Genomic DNA, 19,909 nt, shown 5'->3' with positions numbered 1-19,909 from the left:
GAAGTTTTTAACGTTGGGATCTTTCCAGTTGATTGGGCAAAGGGTGTCATCGCTCCAATCCACAAGAAAGGCGACTTAGATTGTGTTGGTAACTATAGAGGAATTACACTTTTGCCAATAGTTGGCAAAATTTTCTGTAATATTTTAGATAATCGACTGCATACCTGGCTTGATAGCAATAGCCCAATTGTTGATGAACAGGCTGGGTTTCGTAAGAAGTACTGCACGTCAGACAACATTTTCATCTTAAGTACAGCTATTTCTAATTACCTAGCTCAAAGCAAAGGGAGGTTGTACATTGCATTCATAGACTTTGAGAAAGCGTTTGATCGCATTGATCATTATAGCTTGTTTTATAAATTAATTAACTGTGGAGTCAAGGGTAAATTATATCGTGTAATACGTTCTATGTATCAGAATGTTAGGGCATGTGTTAGGTCAGCCGGAGGTATAACTGACTTCTTTACATGTAGCTTCGGTGTCCAACAAGGCTCTGTACTATCTCCACTCTTATTCAGTATCTTTGTAAACGACTTAGGGGAGTACCTAAGCAATACACATCAATTCTCTGGTGCGCAAATTGGCCTAATTAAGCTTACTTACCTCCTTTTTGCCGATGATCTCACATTTGTTAGTACTTCTAAGATAGGTTTACAACGTTCATTAAACAATTTGCATGAATATTGTTGTAAATGGAAACTAACGGTTAATATCGATAAAACCAAAATTATTGTATTTAGAAGGGGTGGAAGTCTAAGAAAATATGAAAAGTGGTTGTACAATGGTCAACGAGTAAAGGTAGTCTCTTTCCAAAGCTATCTTGGTATAATGTTTTCGTGGACTGGCAAATGGTTCCAAGCCCAAAAGGCTTTAAGTGAACAAGCAAATAGAGCTATATACAGTTTGATACGTAACCTACATAGATATGGTACTATACCCGCGAATGTCGCATTGAAAATTTTTGATTGTAAAATTCTGCCAATTCTCCTTTATGGCTCTGAAGTGTGGGGTTTCCATCCTGCTGAAGATACTGAAAAGACTCACAACAAAATGTTACGTTACATCCTGCAATTGTACAACAACACCCCCATCGTTGCCATAAGAGGAGAATTGGGAAGAGTTACCTTAAAGGTTTATAGATACTGTAGAATTGTTAAATATTGGTTGAGGATTTTGAAAATGGATGAGGAAAGACTTGTTCGTAGATGTTACAAATTTCATTTAAGTAAAATTGACATAGTTAAATATAATTTTTGGGCTAGAGATGTTAGACATTTACTCCAAAGCTTTGGCTTTGGGGAGGTATGGGATCAACAAGGTGTTGGTGATGAATTGAGATTCCTAAAAATATTTAAACAGAGATGTATTGATATTGATACACAATTATGGTCTGAAAGTGTTAATACGTCTAGAAAACTTGATTGTTATGCTTCATTTAAAAGGGAATTGTCTCTGGAACCTTATTTAACCTCTCTTGATAAACCAATATTCAAACTGATGCTTTGTAGATTTAGAACCTCAACACATAATTTGAAAATCGAAACTGGTCGTTGGAATGATACTCCAAGAGTAGAGAGACGTTGTGAAATGTGTAATTTAAACCAAGTAGAGGATGAATTCCACTTTTTACTTGTATGCCCATTTTATACTTGTATAAGGTCAAAATATATTGCCAATTACTTTTATAATCCCCCACTGCACCACAAATTTGTATTACTTATGTCATCTCGAAAGGTTGACACTCTCAGAAAACTTAGTAGATATATATTTTATGCCACTAAACTTAGAAAAGATAATACTAGAATCTCTGAAACTCAAACGGCCTGATGTTGTCTGGTGATCCGTTCATTTTTGTATATTTAAAGTTTGTATTTTTTGGCCGGTGGCCAACAATACTGAATAAACCATTGATTGATACTACAAGTATTGATGTTGCATGGGATGGACTACACAAGTCAGAAATAATCACCCTGTAATCAAGTTAGTGTAAACACTGAATGAGGTTAAAGGCAGCCATTGTAATCAAGTTAGTGTAAACACTGAATGAGGTTAAAGGCAGCCATTGTAATCAAGTTTGTGTAAACACTGAATGAGGTTAAAGGCAGCCATTGTAATCAAGTTTGTGTAAACACTAAATGAGGTTAAAGGCAGCCATTGTAATCAAGTTTGTGTAAACACTAAATGAGGTTAAAGGCAGCCATTGTAATCAAGTTTGTGTAAACACTAAATGAGGTTAAAGGCAGCCATTGTAATCAAGTTTGTGTAAACACTGAATGAGGTTAAAGGCAGCCATTGAGGAAAACTTGTTATCAGAGTCGTCACCGTACTGTGAGTATAAGTATATCAACATCCTTTGATAGCTTATATTGACAATGGTAAAATCACTCTTCTTACTCTCTTAGACCTGTCAGCGGCATTTGACACCATTGATCAACGACTTCAACACACTTTTGGTATCACAGAATCTGCCCTATCCTGGTTTAATTCTTATCTTTCTGAAAGAACTCAAATAGTCACGATAAATGGTTTCCAGTCAAATGCATCACCCCTCTCCTTTGGTGTTCCCCAAGGCTCAGTCCTTGGTCCTGTCTTATTCGTTCTTTACACCGAGCCTCTTTTCAATCTTGTCAAGAAGCACTTAATTCATCATCATGTGCGTTGCACATGCAAGGCCGCCTACATTCAACTAAGACAAATCAGCTCTATTCGTCACTTTCTCACTTCTAGTGCCACTCAAACACTTGTCTCCACACTCATCCTGTCTCATTAAGACTATTGTAATGCTCTTCTCTCTGGTTGTCCTAAACACCTCACTGACAGACTACAGCATGTACAAAATGCTGCAGCTCGGCTTGTCTTCAAAGCTAAAAAGTTCGATCATGTACAACCTCTTCTTAGAAAACTTCATTGGCTGCCTATCACTTCACGTATTCAACATTTACGGAAACCATTTATGGTGTGATTTCAATGTAAGTAGTATGCAAAATATAATTGTCTGTCACAACAATGCGTTCCGGAGACTGATAGGACTTCCAAGTTCTGCCAGTGCATCTAGCATGTTTGTCTTCAATTCAGTTAATTCTCTCTCTGTTTTGAGAAGAAAGGCGGCATTTACGTTTATGCTACGTCTTTTTGACAGCCAAAATGTTATGATTACTCGTGTTATTACTTGTGATGTACGGTTCTGTGGGCTTCAGGCCCACTGGTTGAAGATTTTACATTGATCTTTTTTTTTCTTTTCTTTTAAAATAATATCTTTTGTAATATTTTCTGTTTGTATTTGTCTGTTATGTAAAAAATTTGCTGTCGTGTGGTATATTTTCTGTCCTTCTCTGGACCATGGGTCTGTAATAAAGTTTAAATAATAATAATAATAATAATAATACAAAATTTCATCCATTTGTTTCAAGTCAGTTGTAGGTATTGGCCCACAATATCTCACGGATCTTCTACATCAATACATTCCTCGAAGACCACTTCGCTCATCTTCTGATTCTCGTCTTCTCTGTGTTCCAAGGGTGTCAACCAAAACATTTGGTGAAAGATCCTTCTCTTACATTGGCCCTACTTCATGGAACCACCTCCCTTTTGATCTCCGCCATTCCAAATCTTTGTCAACCTTCAGACATTCTCTCAAAACTCACCTCTTCAACTGCTAATAACTGTTTTTCTTTCTCATTTTATTTAATACACATTACCTTGAATTCACATTTCCATTAACTATTTCTGTATCCACTCTTCCTCTGCGCTTCGAGCTCTTCGGAGATGAGGCGCATTACAAATCATCTTATTATTATTATTATTATTATTATTATTATTATTATTATTATTATTATTATTATTATATCAACATCATGTACCAATAGTTAGTCTGTGTTTATCTTATGGTATTTTGTCGACGACTTGTTTTCCATAATAGTAATATTGATACTTGGATTCATGTTATGTTGGCTGTATCTACACTACATGTAGTTTATAATGTTTGCTCCTACATTTTTGTCACTTGTTTTTGTCATTTTATACTGTGACGGTGGTTGTACAAGAATGGTAAGTCTCACTTGTAGTTGACAATAACTTTATTCTGCAACTGCAATTATACACACAAAAGTTACACTAGACTAGTGTAGCCGTACTGGCCATGTCTGATCATCTGCTTTAAAGGTATATTAGCTGCAACGGGGACTATTTTTTGACTATTTTTTGACTATTTTTGTTCTTATTTTCAATATAATTTTACTTTTACACATGGCAAAGCATGTAGAATGACCTTGTGTTCAAAGCCATTACCTTCCATAAATGTATAAAATATTGATTAAAGAATATTAACAACGTTGCTTTTATAATTGTAAACATTCAAAAGCCGCGCAAGAATACATCGACCTTTAAAACGACCTTTGAGGTCAGTACGATACAAAAGTAGACTGCGCATGTTCTATTACAGCTCCCGTATGTCACTTTGGAGTGATATTGACGACTAGTAGACAGGTAAATCTTCTAATTAGAGGGATTGGACCATTTACAGTTTAGTTATAACGTATTTTTAAATGAAAGAAAATACCCAAAAAAATAGTCCCCATTGCAACTAATATACCTTTAAAAAGGACAAATAACTGGAGACAGAGATAAAGTATTAACTAATTATACACACAAAAGTAGCACTACTCTTGTGTAGCCTTACTGACCACTTCTGCACTTCTGCACTAATTAGCCTGCCGTGCATACTTTTAAAGGAAAGATCATGTGATGAACGATATGTAGAAGGAAGGGAGTAAATGGATGTTAGAATGTGGAGATGGATGTTATTGGACGAAGAGAAGTTAGCAGATGAGTCCAGGTGACGTGATGGATGTACATAGAAATTGAAATGAATATTTTAAAAACACAACAAAGGAATATGTTACGGTAAATCACAAAATGAAAACACAAAAGGACATCTACACACTATAAAGGAAGCAGACACAAGTAATTTTAATAATTCAGTGGCTTTTATTACATTTGCAAGTTACACACGCCTGTGACATTACTTAATTTCAATTCACTAAAATCCATTCATTAATGACCTAATTTTAGACTCATTATTGAATTAAATAAGACTGCATATTCTAAAACCGAAATCCTCACTCCTTAAAGGTCCACCTTTAATTACCATGGAATTAACTTTCCCTTGTAGTCATAGTGATAACCATTGTGTTCCTTTGTTCTAGTTGCCATGACAGTCATCAGGCCTTCCACACATTCTTTAGTATCAATCCAAGCATCTGGTCCTGTCATGTCAGTTCTTACATATCCAGGGTGTAATGATATTGCTAAGATTTTGTCAGCTGCAAGCTCCATACTCAAGTTCAAAGTCATCATGTTCAGTGCCACCTGAAAAGTACAAATGAAATGCATAGAAAGATGAAAGCTCATTTATACCATATGTTTAGTTTACGCTGTAATGAGTCTGTATGATTTTGCATTGTAGAGGGTTAACACTTTGCAGAGACTGTGCATTGTAGAGGGTTAACACTGCAGAGACTGTGGTTACCACAACAGAGACTGTGCATTGGGGAGGGTTAACACTGCAGAGACTTTGCACTGTAGAGGGTTAACAATTTGCAGAGACTGTGCATTGTAGAGGGTTAACACTGCCCAGACTGCATTGTTGAGGGTTAACAGTTTGTAGAGACTGCATTGTAGAGGGTTAACAGTTTGTAGAGATTGCATTGTAGAGGGTTAACACTTGGCAGAGACTGCATTGTAGAGGGTTAACACTGCAGAGACTGCATTGTAGAGGGTTAACACTGCAGAGACTGCATTGTAGAGGGTTAACACTGCAGAGACTTTGCATTGTAGAGGGTTAACACTGCAGAGACTGTGCATTGTAGAGGGTTAACACTGCCCAGACTGCATAGTTGAGGGTTAACAGTTTGTAGAGACTGCATTGTAGTGGGTTAACTGCAGAGACTGCATTGTAGAGGGTTAATACTTTGCAGAGACTGCATTGTAGAGGGTTAACACTTGGCAGAGACTGCATGTAGAGCAAGGGTTAATACCTCGCGGAGACTTTGCATTGTAGAGGGTTAACACTTTATAGAGTGTGCATTGTAGAGGGTTAACACTGCCCAGACTGCATAGTTGAGGGTTAACAGTTTGTAGAGACTGCATTGTAGTGGGTTAACTGCAGAGACTGCATTGTAGAGGGTTAATACTTTGCAGAGACTGCATTGTAGAGGGTTAACACTTGGCAGAGACTGCATGTAGAGCAAGGGTTAATACCTCGCGGAGACTTTGCATTGTAGAGGGTTAACACTTTATAGAGTGTGCATTGTAGAGGGTTAACACTGCAGAGACTGCATTGTAGAGGGTTAACACTTAGCAGTGACTTTACATTGTGGAGGGTTAACTTGTTGCAGAGACTGTGCATTGTAGAGGGTTAACATTTAGCAGAGACTTTGCAATGTAGAGGGTTAACACTTTGCAGACATATTGATGTTTTGTTGTAATGAAATATATGGGGACTCCACTCAAGGAAATAAAGACATTATCATAATCTTAGGGGGACATGTTCATAATCCCATAATCTTATAGAACATTTTCATAATTTTAGGGCCTTAGGGGTTCTGTAGAGTCATTTCCAGATTTAAAATCATCTACACTTTTGCACACGATTTCACAGAAACACATTTGCTTCTGCCACATTTGGGGATTTTACCCGTGGGCCACACTGCCTCGTGAAGTCAGCAAGTCAGAAAAAATGAATATTCATGACCATTATGTGTATTACTTTTAGTTAAAATCCACGCATATTGATTGTCCACATATTGCATATCATGTATCTATACTATGAATCAAAGATTTCAATCCTTTTTTTTAAATTTTTTTTTATTTATTAAACTTCGATAATAAGTCAGGGGAAAAAGTTGCACAGGTGGCAAGCACCTATATAAGAGCAACCCTCCACATACATCAAATGGCATAAACAAACAAGAACATATTAAAAACAGTAAATACAAAATATACGGAGATCGTTTTTATATGAGTTTACACTTACTGAAAACGACAAGTCCGATTTGACTGGACAGGCGTTCCATGTATAAAATATTCTGTTAAAAAATGACTGTCAGAATGCTTCACTGCGAAATTGTGGCATTTTCAGTAAGATCTCATCGTCTGAATTGAAATGTACATATTTATCAATATTAAGATCGTAATCGTTATTTATACATTTCAAAAGAATACCAGTACACAATCAGACATCGCTCTTCTGTAGCTAACAGGAAGGAGGTTTAAGGAAACAAGACAATCTTTATAATCAGCCCCTTTACATTGATTGTAACCAAGAATGTATTCAGTAGCTCGTCTTTGGACACCCTCCAATTGAATCATTGATTTTTTTGTACAAACAGACCAAGATCGAGTAATCTCAATTAGTTCTAACCAAGAGATGTACAAATTACGCTTAGTTTGTACCAAGCACGATTGACCGCATGTTCTCTTGATCAGGCCCAACATGCTATTTGCTTTTTTTACCACCTTATTTACATGTTGATCCCACGATAGATTGTCTGTCACTTCCACCCCCAGGTCACACATACTATGGACCCTCTCAATGGGGACTTCAGACACAGAATAATTAAAAACAATGGGCTTACGTTTCCTTGTAATGGTGAGTAACTTGCATTTAGAGATGTTGAATTTCATGCCCCATTTTAAACTCCAAAGCATCAAATTATCGATGTCACGTTGCAAATCTAAACAATCTTCCTCTTTAGTAATTTCCTTAAGACATTTTGCATCATCAGCAAAGAGGGCACACTCTGACTTAGGACTTACATAGTTAGGTAAGTCTTTGATATAAAACAGAAAGAGCAACGGTCCCAAAATAGAACCCTGGGGCACCCCAGATGTAACAGTAGTCCAATCAGACTTGGCACCGTTGACAACAACTCTTTGATAACGATTATGTATTATAAGATGCAAACCAATTTAGCAGTTTACCATGGAAACCGTACATTTGTAATTTATGCAGGAGAAGATCATGAGGCACAGAGTCGAATGCTTTTGAAAAGTTGAGATATACGACATCGACTTGACCAGCATGATCCAAAAATTTGCCAATTTCATGAAACACTTGTGCTAACTGGGTTGTTGTTGATCGACCCTTCAAAAAACTGTGTTGTACATCATGAATAAGAGGTTTTATATAATCATGATAAATAGAATTGATTATGCATCTTTCCAACACCTTACTAAAAAGACAGAGTAAAGAAATTGGCCTATAATTTTTCACATTGGCCTTATCAGACTTTTTGTGAACAGGTATTACGTTCGCCGACAACCATTCGTCAGGCAATTTGCCAGACTGTATGGATTTGTTAAACAGAGAACAAAGGGATGGGGCTAACTCATTAGCACATTCTTTCAGAATACTGCAGGTAGAACATCTGGTCCACAAGCCTTATTTATATTTAAATTTCTCAAAGTTTTGACAACCTCATTTACATCAATATTCACATTTCCCAGATGCTGATGTTGAGTAACTTCAACATCGGGAAAACTACGAGTCAGGGGTTGAGATGTAAAAATAGTACGAAAGTAATCGTTAAACAGACTAGCTTTTGAAGCCACGTCAGAAGCAGATTTACCGCCACAGAAGACAAAACCCGATACACTCTTTGATTTTGGTTTGCATTTAAAAAAGCTCCAAAATCTCTTAGGATTTTCCAAAATAGTATCACTTAGAGCATCTAGATATTGATTGTATTTGAAGGTGCACATATTTTTTAATTTGTTTCTAAGATTACCAAACTTCGACCAGGTCGAAGTAGTGTCACGGCGTTTTGCCGTCCGTCTGTCAATTTGCACTTTGTTGCTAAGGTGTCTGATATCCTTATCAACCCATGCAGGTGCATTTATATCTTTAATAATCGATGATGGAATAAACTGATTTGCAGCAATGAATACCAAATCCTTCCAACTTTGCCAATTGGTATTAATGTCGGGATCTAATAAGGGAGTATGAAAGGGAATCTTATTCATGTAGCAGCGGAGGCCATAAAGTCTGCCTTTTTGAAATTAAAAACTGATGGGCACATTTTCGTAGCCTAGTGACGCTGGTGTGGAAACTGAACTCAATAACTGCGTGGTCACTGTCAAAGATATCAAAAATCACGGTAGTTTCTGAGCAGCGATCCGATTCACTGGTGAATACTAAGTCCAGTAAATTGCCCTTCCTGTGGACAGATTGATTCACAATTTGGGTGAGAGAAACTGTCCGATATGTTACATAATTCATGGTTCTTTGATGTTGATGTATCTCCCCATGAAATACCAGGAAAATTGAAATCACCTAGAACAAAAACGGAGTGAAATTCTAGACTACATTTCTCAAGGATATTTGTGATTACGTCAAGGAAACTAGCAGCACTGGTGTCAGGTGGACGATAACATAATATGACACACACAGGATTTAGTTCACAGATAAGCTGTTTGGCTCTCACATACCTTTGAACACCTGTAACTGTATCCCCTGCTACTTCTAGTCTCACCAAGTGAAGACATTATGCTTGACATATTCATTATAGCAGCACGGGAAACACTCATTTCATCACTGTGTACTAAAGAACTAGCACTTCTCAGCAATGGCAGAAACCTCTATAAAGATAAGTAATAAGTCATTCAAAATCATCTTTGCAAGATCACAGAGGCAGGCTGTAAAATGTATATCTGAAAAAAAGTTTGGTAGTACTGGGGTGATTTAGGTTTTTTTTTCTGTCCTGTTTGATGTCACACAGGTGAAGATTTGCACAAGTGATAATGAAACTAATGCTAGCACCAAAATCAGTGTCAAAGGTCATATCGACATGTTTCTGAATCTATCTTCTGTATCTGATGCTGAATCTAATGCTAGCACCAGAATCAGTGTCAAAGATCATCAACCAGAGTGATATCAACATGTTTTACAGTCTGGACATTCGATCTCATTTGCATACGGTCAGAGTTAAATCACGTCAAATGGCACGCTATTTCATGCGTTCCTATGAGATGCTATCTACATAACAATACAGTGTTATTTTTAGAATGGTACATGTACAATGATCCAAAGTCACAGTACAACCTACAAGTTACCTACTCGCATGTTTTACCTTCAAAAAACATAGTTTTATCTGAGATTTTTCATAATACCATTTTGTTTGGTCGATGTTCGTTTTCAGATTTCTCAGTTTCACCACTTCCGTGATGAAAACATACCCGTCATAACAGCCTGGGCTAAGAGAAAGGCGCTAAGCATGTCACATACATCATTCGATTTGTTATTAAATTCTAATCCAATGAAGCAACATAAAATCTGTCCATGCAATGATATTCAACTATATCTCTGAACATGTAACCTTGTTTGTGTTTAGAAATTTAGTGCTACGTACTCTCGACAACTATAGGTTTGATTGGCTCGTTTTCCGTCCGTATACAAGTAAAATGCTATCAAAAGGTATCTTGCTAAAAATTACTGCACAGTTAATAACTTTATGAAAATTCACGAAATTTGACCAGTCTTTAAATTTGTCGATAAAATAAAATGAGTCAAACTTCCAAGGCAATTTTTATTTTTGATAATTCATTTTAGTCATCATTGATCAGCTAGGAGTTACAATTTCTATGCCATGTTCTAAAAATAATAAACACAATTGGCCCATGTATTTTCCAGATATAAATTTCATCCCATGTGATTTTCTTTTTGCTTTTTTATGTGTAAACATGTTTTTCATCAAAGGATATTTCACTTTATTTATATATTTTTTTATGTCGAAAATGTCACTTGGATAAGTCAAAATGCACTCTGTGATCAATCGATAAAAATGTTGTAATTCTTTCTAAACATTTGCTGGAATTTCCACTTCTCAGAGAGCCTTATTCATAATATTGTTTGTCATGTTGTATTTAAAGATTCAAACACTATAAAAGCATCAAATTCTATGAATATCTAGACCAAAGTAGGATTTCAACGTGAATGCACGATAAATATGCACAGACAGGCTGCACAGACGAATGTTCAGACTCTAACAGGTGTAGATTTGCACGTGTTAATGTGATAATCAAACTAATGCTAGCACCAGAATCAGTGTCAAAGATCATATCAACCTGTTTCTGAATCTGATGATTTTTGTATCTGATGCTGAATCTAATGCTAGCACCAGACTCAGTGTCAAAGATCATCAACCAGAGTGATATCAACATGTTTCTGAATCTGATGCTAGCACCAGACTCAGTGTCAAGGGTCATTTCAAAAGAATTTTGCTTCTGCGCCAACTTTTCATATGTTACACAACTTACAAATTACATAGATAGTATACCTTTATAACCAGTAATGATCCTACAGTATTAACTCTATACACCTTGATCATATTATCAGGATCCACCTCCTCTATTGTTTGATCTTTATTTAAAAGTATCCCGGCATTGTTTATCAGTAAAGTCAGTCCATTTTCACCAAGCACTTGTTCCACTTTACTGGCGGCATCATTTATACTATCACGGTCATCCACATCTGAAATGGAAAGTTGTTTTGCTAACTTTTACTGAATTTTTAGTTTAATATAACTTTAACAAAATCTGCATTATTGACCAGTGATGTAGTGAATGTTCATTAGTTTCAAACTGGTTATACTGGTCTCGCTGTTCTTACTGAAGTAAAAAAGTGGGGTAATGATGAGTGAATGGTTAGAGTGGTTGGCCTGGAAGCTGCAGGTTGCAGGTTTGAGCCCATCACTGTCGTTTGTTTCTGAGTGGCTAAAGTCCTTGAGTAAGAGTTGAACCACAACTGTGCCTCAGTCAACCCAGCTGTATAATTGGGGACCTGGTAGGATAGAGGTTGGAATGTGAATGTTTTAATCCTATGCACTTATAAAGGCTGCAATGGATTGTATGCTCTCCAGGGAGTTGAGGAAGTATAAAGGGCCATTGTGCTGCTATAGATCCGGACCAGGGGTAATAATTGTAAGGCACTGAGCATAAAATGGGAAAGCATATAAATACCAACTTTATTATCAATATCATTAATAAGGCTTGATATCTTAAACAGGGCTAGAAATTAACTCTTATCTTTGGTAGTCACAGTGGTTGACCAGTTGTTCCATATTCCCCTGACTGATAAAAGAAGACGGAAAAATGGGATTAATCCTGTGTATTCCTTAGACCTTTATTGTAAATATGTTTCTTTCTACCAGAGGGGTATTTGTTTGTATTTTAACAAAAACTGTAAGTTGGGAAAAAACCAGGAATACACAGGATTAATCCCATTTTTCCTCAACTTGTATTTTTTGTGTAAAACCAAATTATTATACTTTAAGTAACTTTCATGTGCATAAATCTCCCATCTTCTAAATCATCACGTAACCAGTGATAGCTATAAGCTATAAATTATGATAGCCCCATCACAACCAGTGATAGCTATAAGCTATAAATTATGGTAGCCCATCACAAGAATTGGTCGTCTGTGGACAAGGGATCAAGTATTGCAAACTAAGATTTGGTGTTCAAAAGACAAATGCGAAGATCACCATTCACTTACCAAATCAAAGTAGTGCAAAGTTTAATATATTCACTTACCAAATCAATGTACTGCAAAGATTAAATGTACATTTACTTATCGAATCTAAATATTGCACAGGTTAACACACATCTACCAATAAAGTCACTGTATTTAGCAAAGACATACTTACCAAGTCGGAGTACTTGAACTGATGGGTTAGCTTCAGCTATACTCTTCAGTTCCTGTCAAATTAAAATCATTTATCATGAATCTGTTTTAATCATTTCCTTTTTACAGTTAAAAAATGAGAACCAGACATGATGATGTTATAAGGTATTTACGAATATTCAAAAAACACTGTCTTGGTGTTTGCATGAAAGGTGCCACAGCAAACACGGATGATGGTATTTTTTGAATATTCATATAAACTTTTTCACCTTATGTCATACAAATAAAGTCTTTATAAGTTTATGTAATGTTTTATATGCTCAGTGTATACCCTGCTATCCTTCATCCAATCTCACTACTAGTATACCATACTATCCTTCATCCAATCTCACTACTAGTATACCATGCTATCCTTCATCCAATCTCACTACTAGTATACCATGCTAACCTTTGTCCAATCTCACTACTAGTATACCATGCTATCCTTCATCCAATCTCACTACTAGTATACCATGCTATCCTTCATCCAATCTCACTACTAGTATACCGTGCTATCCTTCATCCAATCTCACTACTAGTATACCATGCTATCCTTCATCCAATCTCACTACTAGTATACCGTGCTATCCTTCATCCAATCTCACTACTAGTATACCGTGCTATCCTTCATCCAATCTCACTACTAGTATACCATGCTATCCTTCATCCAATCTCACTACTAGTATACCATGCTATCCTTCATCCAATCTCACTACTAGTATACCGTGCTATCATTCATCCAATCTCACTACTAGTATACCGTGCTATATTCCTTCATCCAATCTCACTACTAGTATACCGTGCTATCCTTCATCCAATCTCACTACTAGTATACCGTGCTATCCTTCATCCAATCTCACTACTAGTATACTGTGCTATCATTCATCCAATCTCACTACTAGTATACCATGCTATCCTTCATCCAATCTCACTACTAGTATACCGTGCTATATTCCTTCATCCAATCTCACTACTAGTATACCGTGCTATATTCCTTCATCCAATCTCACTACTAGTATACCATGCTATCCTTCATCCAATCTCACTACCAGTATACCATGCTATCATTCATCCAATCTCACTACTAGTATACCATGCTATCCTTCATCCAATCTCACTACTAGTATACCCTGCTATCATTCATCCAATCTCACTACTAGTATACCATGCTATCCTTCATCCAATCTCACTACTAGTATACCATGATATCCTTCATCCAATCTCACTACTAGTATACCCTGCTATCCTTCATCCAATCTCACTACTAGTATACCATGCTATCCTTCATCCAATCTCACTACCAGTATACCATGCTATCCTTCATCCAATCTCACTACTAGTATACCCTGCTATCCTTCATCCAATCTCACTACTAGTATACCATGCTATCCTTCATCCAATCTCACTACCAGTATACCATGCTATCCTTCATCCAATCTCACTACTAGTATACCCTGCTATCCTTCATCCAATCTCACTACTAGTATACCATGCTATCCTTCATCCAATCTCACTACTAGTATACCATGCTATCCTTCATCCAATCTCACTACTAGTATACCATGCTATCCTTCATCCAATCTCACTACTAGTATACCATGCTATCCTTCATCCAATCTCACTACTAGTATACCATGCTATCCTTCATCCAATCTCACTACTAGTATACCATGCTATCCTTCATCCAATCTCACTACTAGTATACCATGCTATCCTTCATCCAATCTCACTACTAGTATACCGTGCTATATTCCTTCATCCAATCTCACTACTAGTATACCCTGCTATCATTCATCCAATCTCACTACTAGTATACCATGCTATCCTTCATCCAATCTCGCTACTAGTATACCATGCTATCCTTCATCCAATCTCGCTACCAGTATACCATGCTATCCTTCATCCAATCTCACTACTAGTATACCATGCTATCCTTCATCCAATCTCACTACTAGTATACCGTGCTATCCTTCATCCAATCTCACTACTAGTATACCGTGCTATCCTTCATCCAATCTCACTACTAGTATACCGTGCTATCCTTCATCCAATCTCACTACTAGTATACCACGCTATCCTTCATCCAATCTCACTACTAGTATACCATGCTATCCTTCATCCAATCTCACTACTAGTATACCATGCTATCCTTCATCCAATCTCACTACTAGTATACCATGCTATCCTTCATCCAATCTCACTACTAGTATACCATGCTATCCTTCATCCAATCTCACTACTAGTATACCATGCTATCCTTCATCCAATCTCACTACTAGTATACCGTGCTATATTCCTTCATCCAATCTCACTACTAGTATACCCTGCTATCATTCATCCAATCTCACTACTAGTATACCATGCTATCCTTCATCCAATCTCGCTACTAGTATACCATGCTATCCTTCATCCAATCTCGCTACCAGTATACCATGCTATCCTTCATCCAATCTCACTACTAGTATACCATGCTATCCTTAATCCAATCTCACTACTAGTATACCATGCTATCCTTCATCCAATCTCACTACTAGTATACCGTGCTATCCTTCATCCAATCTCACTACTAGTATACCGTGCTATCCTTCATCCAATCTCACTACTAGTATACCCTGCTATCCTTCATCCAATCTCACTACTAGTATACCATGCTATCCTTCATCCAATCTCACTACTAGTATACCATGCTATCCTTCATCCAATCTCACTACTAGTATACCATGCTATCCTTCATCCAATCTCACTACTAGTATACCGTGCTATCCTTCATCCAATCTCACTACTAGTATACCGTGCTATCCTTCATCCAATCTCACTACTAGTATACCGTGCTATCCTTCATCCAATCTCACTACTAGTATACCGTGCTATCCTTCATCCAATCTCACTACTAGTATACCGTGCTATCCTTCATCCAATCTCACTACTAGTATACCACGCTATCCTTCATCCAATCTCACTACTAGTATACCGTGCTATCCTTCATCCAATCTCACTACTAGTATACCGTGCTATCCTTCATCCAATCTCACTACTAGTATACCATGCTATCCTTCATCCAATCTCACTACTAGTATACCATGATATCATTCATCCAATCTCACTACTAGTATACCGTGCTATCCTTCATCCAATCTCACTACTAGTATACCGTGCTATCCTTCATCCAATCTCACTACTAGTATACCGTGCTATCCTTCATCCAATGTCACTACTAGTATACCATGCTATCCTTCATCCAATGTCACTACTAGTATACCGTGCTATCATTCATCCAATCTCACTACTAGTATACCATGCTATCCTTCATCCAATCTCACTACTAGTATACCATGCTATCCTTCATCCAATCTCACTACTAGTATACCATGATATCATTCATCCAATCTCACTACTAGTATACCGTGCTATCCTTCATCCAATCTCACTACTAGTATACCATGCTATCCTTCATCCAATCTCACTACTAGTATACCGTGCTATCCTTCATCCAATCTCACTACTAGTATACCATGCTATCCTTCATCCAATCTCACTACTAGTATACCATGCTATCCTTCATCCAATCTCACTACTAGTATACCGTGCTATCCTTCATCCAATCTCACTACTAGTATACCCTGCTATCCTTCATCCAATCTCACTACTAGTATACCCTGCTATCCTTCATCCAATCTCACTACTAGTATACCCTGCTATCCTTCATCCAATCTCACTACTAGTATACCATGCTATCCTTCATCCAATCTCACTACTAGTATACCATGCTATCCTTCATCCAATCTCACTACTAGTATACCATGCTATCCTTCATCCAATCTCACTACTAGTATACCATGCTATCCTTCATCCAATCTCACTACTAGTATACCATGCTATCCTTCATCCAATCTCACTACTAGTATACCATGCTATCCTTCATCCAATCTCACTACTAGTATACCCTGCTATCCTTCATCCAATCTCACTACTAGTATACCACGCTATCCTTCATCCGATCTCACTACTAGTATACCATGTTATGCTTAATCCAATCTCACTACTAGTATACCACGCTATCCTTCATCCAATCTCACTACTAGTATACCATGCTATCCTTCATCCAATCTCACTACTAGTATACTGTGCTATCCTTCATCCAATCTCACTACTAGTATACCATGCTATCCTTCATCCAATCTCACTACTAGTATACCATGCTATCCTTCATCCAATCTCACTACTAGTATACCATGCTATCCTTCATCCAATCTCACTACTAGTATACCCTGCTATCCTTCATCCAATCTCACTACTAGTATACCATGCTATCCTTCATCCAATCTCACTACTAGTATACCATGCTATCCTTCATCCAATCTCACTACTAGTATACCATGCTATCATTCATCCAATCTCACTACTAGTATACCATGCTATCATTCATCCAATCTCACTACTAGTATACCATGCTATCCTTCATCCAATCTCACTACTAGTATACCGTGCTATCCTTCATCCAATCTCACTACTAGTATACCGTGCTATCCTTCATCCAATCTCATTACCAGTATACCATGCTATCCTTCATCCAATCTCACTACTAGTATACCATGCTATCATTCATCCAATCTCACTACTAGTATACCATGCTATCCATCATCCAATCTCACTACTAGTATACCCTGCTATCCTTCATCCAATCTCACTACTAGTATACCATGCTATCCTTCATCCAATCTCACTACTAGTATACCATGCTATCCTTCATCCAATCTCACTACTAGTATACCATGCTATCCTTCATCCAATCTCACTACCGTATACCATGCTATCCTTCATCCAATCTCACTACTAGTATACCATGCTATCCTTCATCCAATCTCACTACTAGTATACCATATTGCTATCCTTCATCCAATCTCACTACTAGTATACCATGCTATCCTTCATCCAATCTCACTACTAGTATACCATGCTATCCTTCATCCAATCTCACTACTAGTATACCATACTATCCTTCATCCAATCATAGACCCTACACATTCTATTCTATTTCTTTTCTAAAAATGTCTAATTTCTATTCTATTCATGATAGTTTTGATACATGATGCACTTACATGAGCATTTTCAGGAGCGCGACACGTTGCAAACACATGTTGTGGTGGATTTGGTAGTTTGACAAATTGTTTAATCAGTTCTAGACCAATACCACGACTACAACCAGTCACTAGTACGGACTTCGTACACAAGGACGCCATGCCTCTTCACACGATTGAGTTATGTGACATGTGAGTAGCAAAGTTCGATAAAATTTCATCGTATCGTATCATGCTAGTACATGTACTGTACACAATGGCGTGTAATATTGCATAGATTGTTGTTTTCCAGGTCTACAGACTAAATATAACAACCTTTTGAATATATATTCCTACCTGTATATTTATAGTATACGTAGTACTATAGATCGATACATTTGTAGCAGCAAGATTCGTATGATATTTTCCTAAGAAAACGGAAATCTAAGCAATAATACACGCCCCTGTGTACTAGTACTAGTAGTACTAGTATAGTAGTAGTTGCAAGTTATTTAAAGAATTCTGCACATGCGTACTACGATTGAATGAAAAACCCGGAAGTATTGAACAGTGAAATTTCGTCTGCTCCGGTACAGTACGGTAACGGTGCTTTTCCTTCTACACTGTTTATATGTGTAAATATCCAAAAAGGGATTATCATCACACAGACGTGACAGTCTTTTAGTCAGCTTTGTTTTCCTCTGCTTGATACTTGCGCAAAACACCTTGCAGTTATGACGCACAGGCCATGGACTGAAGTGATGTGATGAGTTTACAATATTTGATGTGCTCTAGTTTGCAGTTCTCGAAAGTTTATATATAAGAAAAGTGTTTTGAAAGAGTTGATGTCCAGTGTACATGTACTGGTGTTGTGATACGACTGTCTTGCATTTTCTCAGATGTAACGTTTGCTCGTAAGCTTGACGTATGTTTCGGATAAATTCTTGAAACCCTCGGAATTGTTAAATACCGTTCATCCCAAACTAGTGCATGGTACGGTTATCACACTTCTGTAATCATTGGCCGTCGTCTATATGCCGCGTTTCAACCAACCGTGGAGGTATGTCCCCTTATTCCTCCATGAACCAACGCACATGCGCCAGCTGGTTAACGCTGTTTGCAATGGTTTTTCTAATTTATTTAAGCTTTTTCTTTCTTTTTGTTTTCATTCAGTTATATATTCAATGTTCAGCGTTAAGTATTGTAATTTTATTATTATTATCTACTCAATTTCATACGTACATTTAATTCTCAAATTCCTACATATGTCCACTGAACTATATGGTTAACTGTTAGGGAGTGTACATTTTTAATTTCCAGGGGGAGGCCGGAGGATTTCTAATGAAGCAAGGGATTTTTATTGGTGGCCCCCCCTACAAAAACTGGTATAAATTATCTGGCCCCCCCTAAGACTTCTTGTTTTTATTTCATGGCCCCCCCCTGAAACCACTAACAAAAATACGCACAGATGAAACACAGATACAGCAACACATAGATTTGCCAGCAGTTGCTACATGTATTAACTTATTCCATATTTATACTTACTTCAGAATTGAACCAGTGCACAAAGTTGTTGAATCATGGACACTCATAAAATCACAAATAAAGACTATTATAAGTTAAATTGGCTGACAGGATGTCTACTTACAACTGAGGGGTGACAGAATAGACTACTGGTCTGGCTACACTTTTTCTTGGATTTTTAGCCCATCACTGACATAAATTAGCAAATAAATGAACAAGTAAATATATATATATATATTACTTATTTATCAGAGGTTTGGAAAAAATAGTGCAAAATTGCACCATGAGGAAACTTTTTTCCATGTGAACATATTCAAATTTTAGGATTAATTTGCAGTGGTTGGTCACACAATCATTTATTATTAATTTAAATACTTCATAAATTACACATTTTAGAAACATTTTTAATTGCAGTGCAAAGGGAAAACATGTTATTTAAGATTGAAATACATATTAAGACCCTTCCTATATTATAGTATTCATATTATCTCTACGCAAAATATAAAACACTTCTTGACTATATTTCAAGAGGCTTTAGTAAACTGATGCGCTGTATCACTTCAAAGGGTTGAATAATATTTTTTATGAATACATGGCTTGTTATGAATAC

At 36.9% G+C, this 19,909-nt stretch overlaps 1 protein-coding gene across 1 annotated transcript; it reads right to left on the bottom strand.

Moving 5' to 3' along the window:
- Positions 1-4,985: 4,985 nt before the first annotated feature.
- On the bottom strand, positions 4,986-18,270 carry LOC144436557 (C-signal-like). Its single transcript, XM_078125375.1, has 5 exons — positions 17,818-18,270; positions 12,702-12,753; positions 11,334-11,527; positions 9,487-9,636; positions 4,986-5,367 (listed from the first exon to the last, which is right to left on the bottom strand). The coding sequence occupies exons 1-5, from the start codon at positions 17,956-17,958 to the stop codon at positions 5,143-5,145; spliced, it is 762 nt and encodes a 253-aa protein (XP_077981501.1). The 5' UTR covers positions 17,959-18,270; the 3' UTR covers positions 4,986-5,142.
- Between the last annotated feature and the right edge of the window lie 1,639 nt (positions 18,271-19,909).

Source organism: Glandiceps talaboti, chromosome 6, assembly GCF_964340395.1.
Source record: "Glandiceps talaboti chromosome 6, keGlaTala1.1, whole genome shotgun sequence".
In the NCBI taxonomy this organism is placed as follows: Eukaryota; Metazoa; Hemichordata; class Enteropneusta; family Spengelidae; genus Glandiceps; species Glandiceps talaboti.
This window is presented reverse-complemented; position numbering and strand designations above follow the sequence as displayed.

Coding starts and splice junctions, on each gene's coding strand:
- LOC144436557 (XM_078125375.1), bottom strand. CDS start 17,958: ATGGCGTCCTTGTGTACGAAGTCCGTACTAGTGACTGGTTGTAGTCGT. Junction 11,528..12,701: donor AGTTCAAGTACTCCGACTTG/GTAAGTATGTCT, acceptor TTTCCATTTCAG/ATGTGGATGACCGTGATAGT. Junction 5,368..9,486: donor ACAGTTACAGGTGTTCAAAG/GTATGTGAGAGC, acceptor TGTACTTTTCAG/GTGGCACTGAACATGATGAC.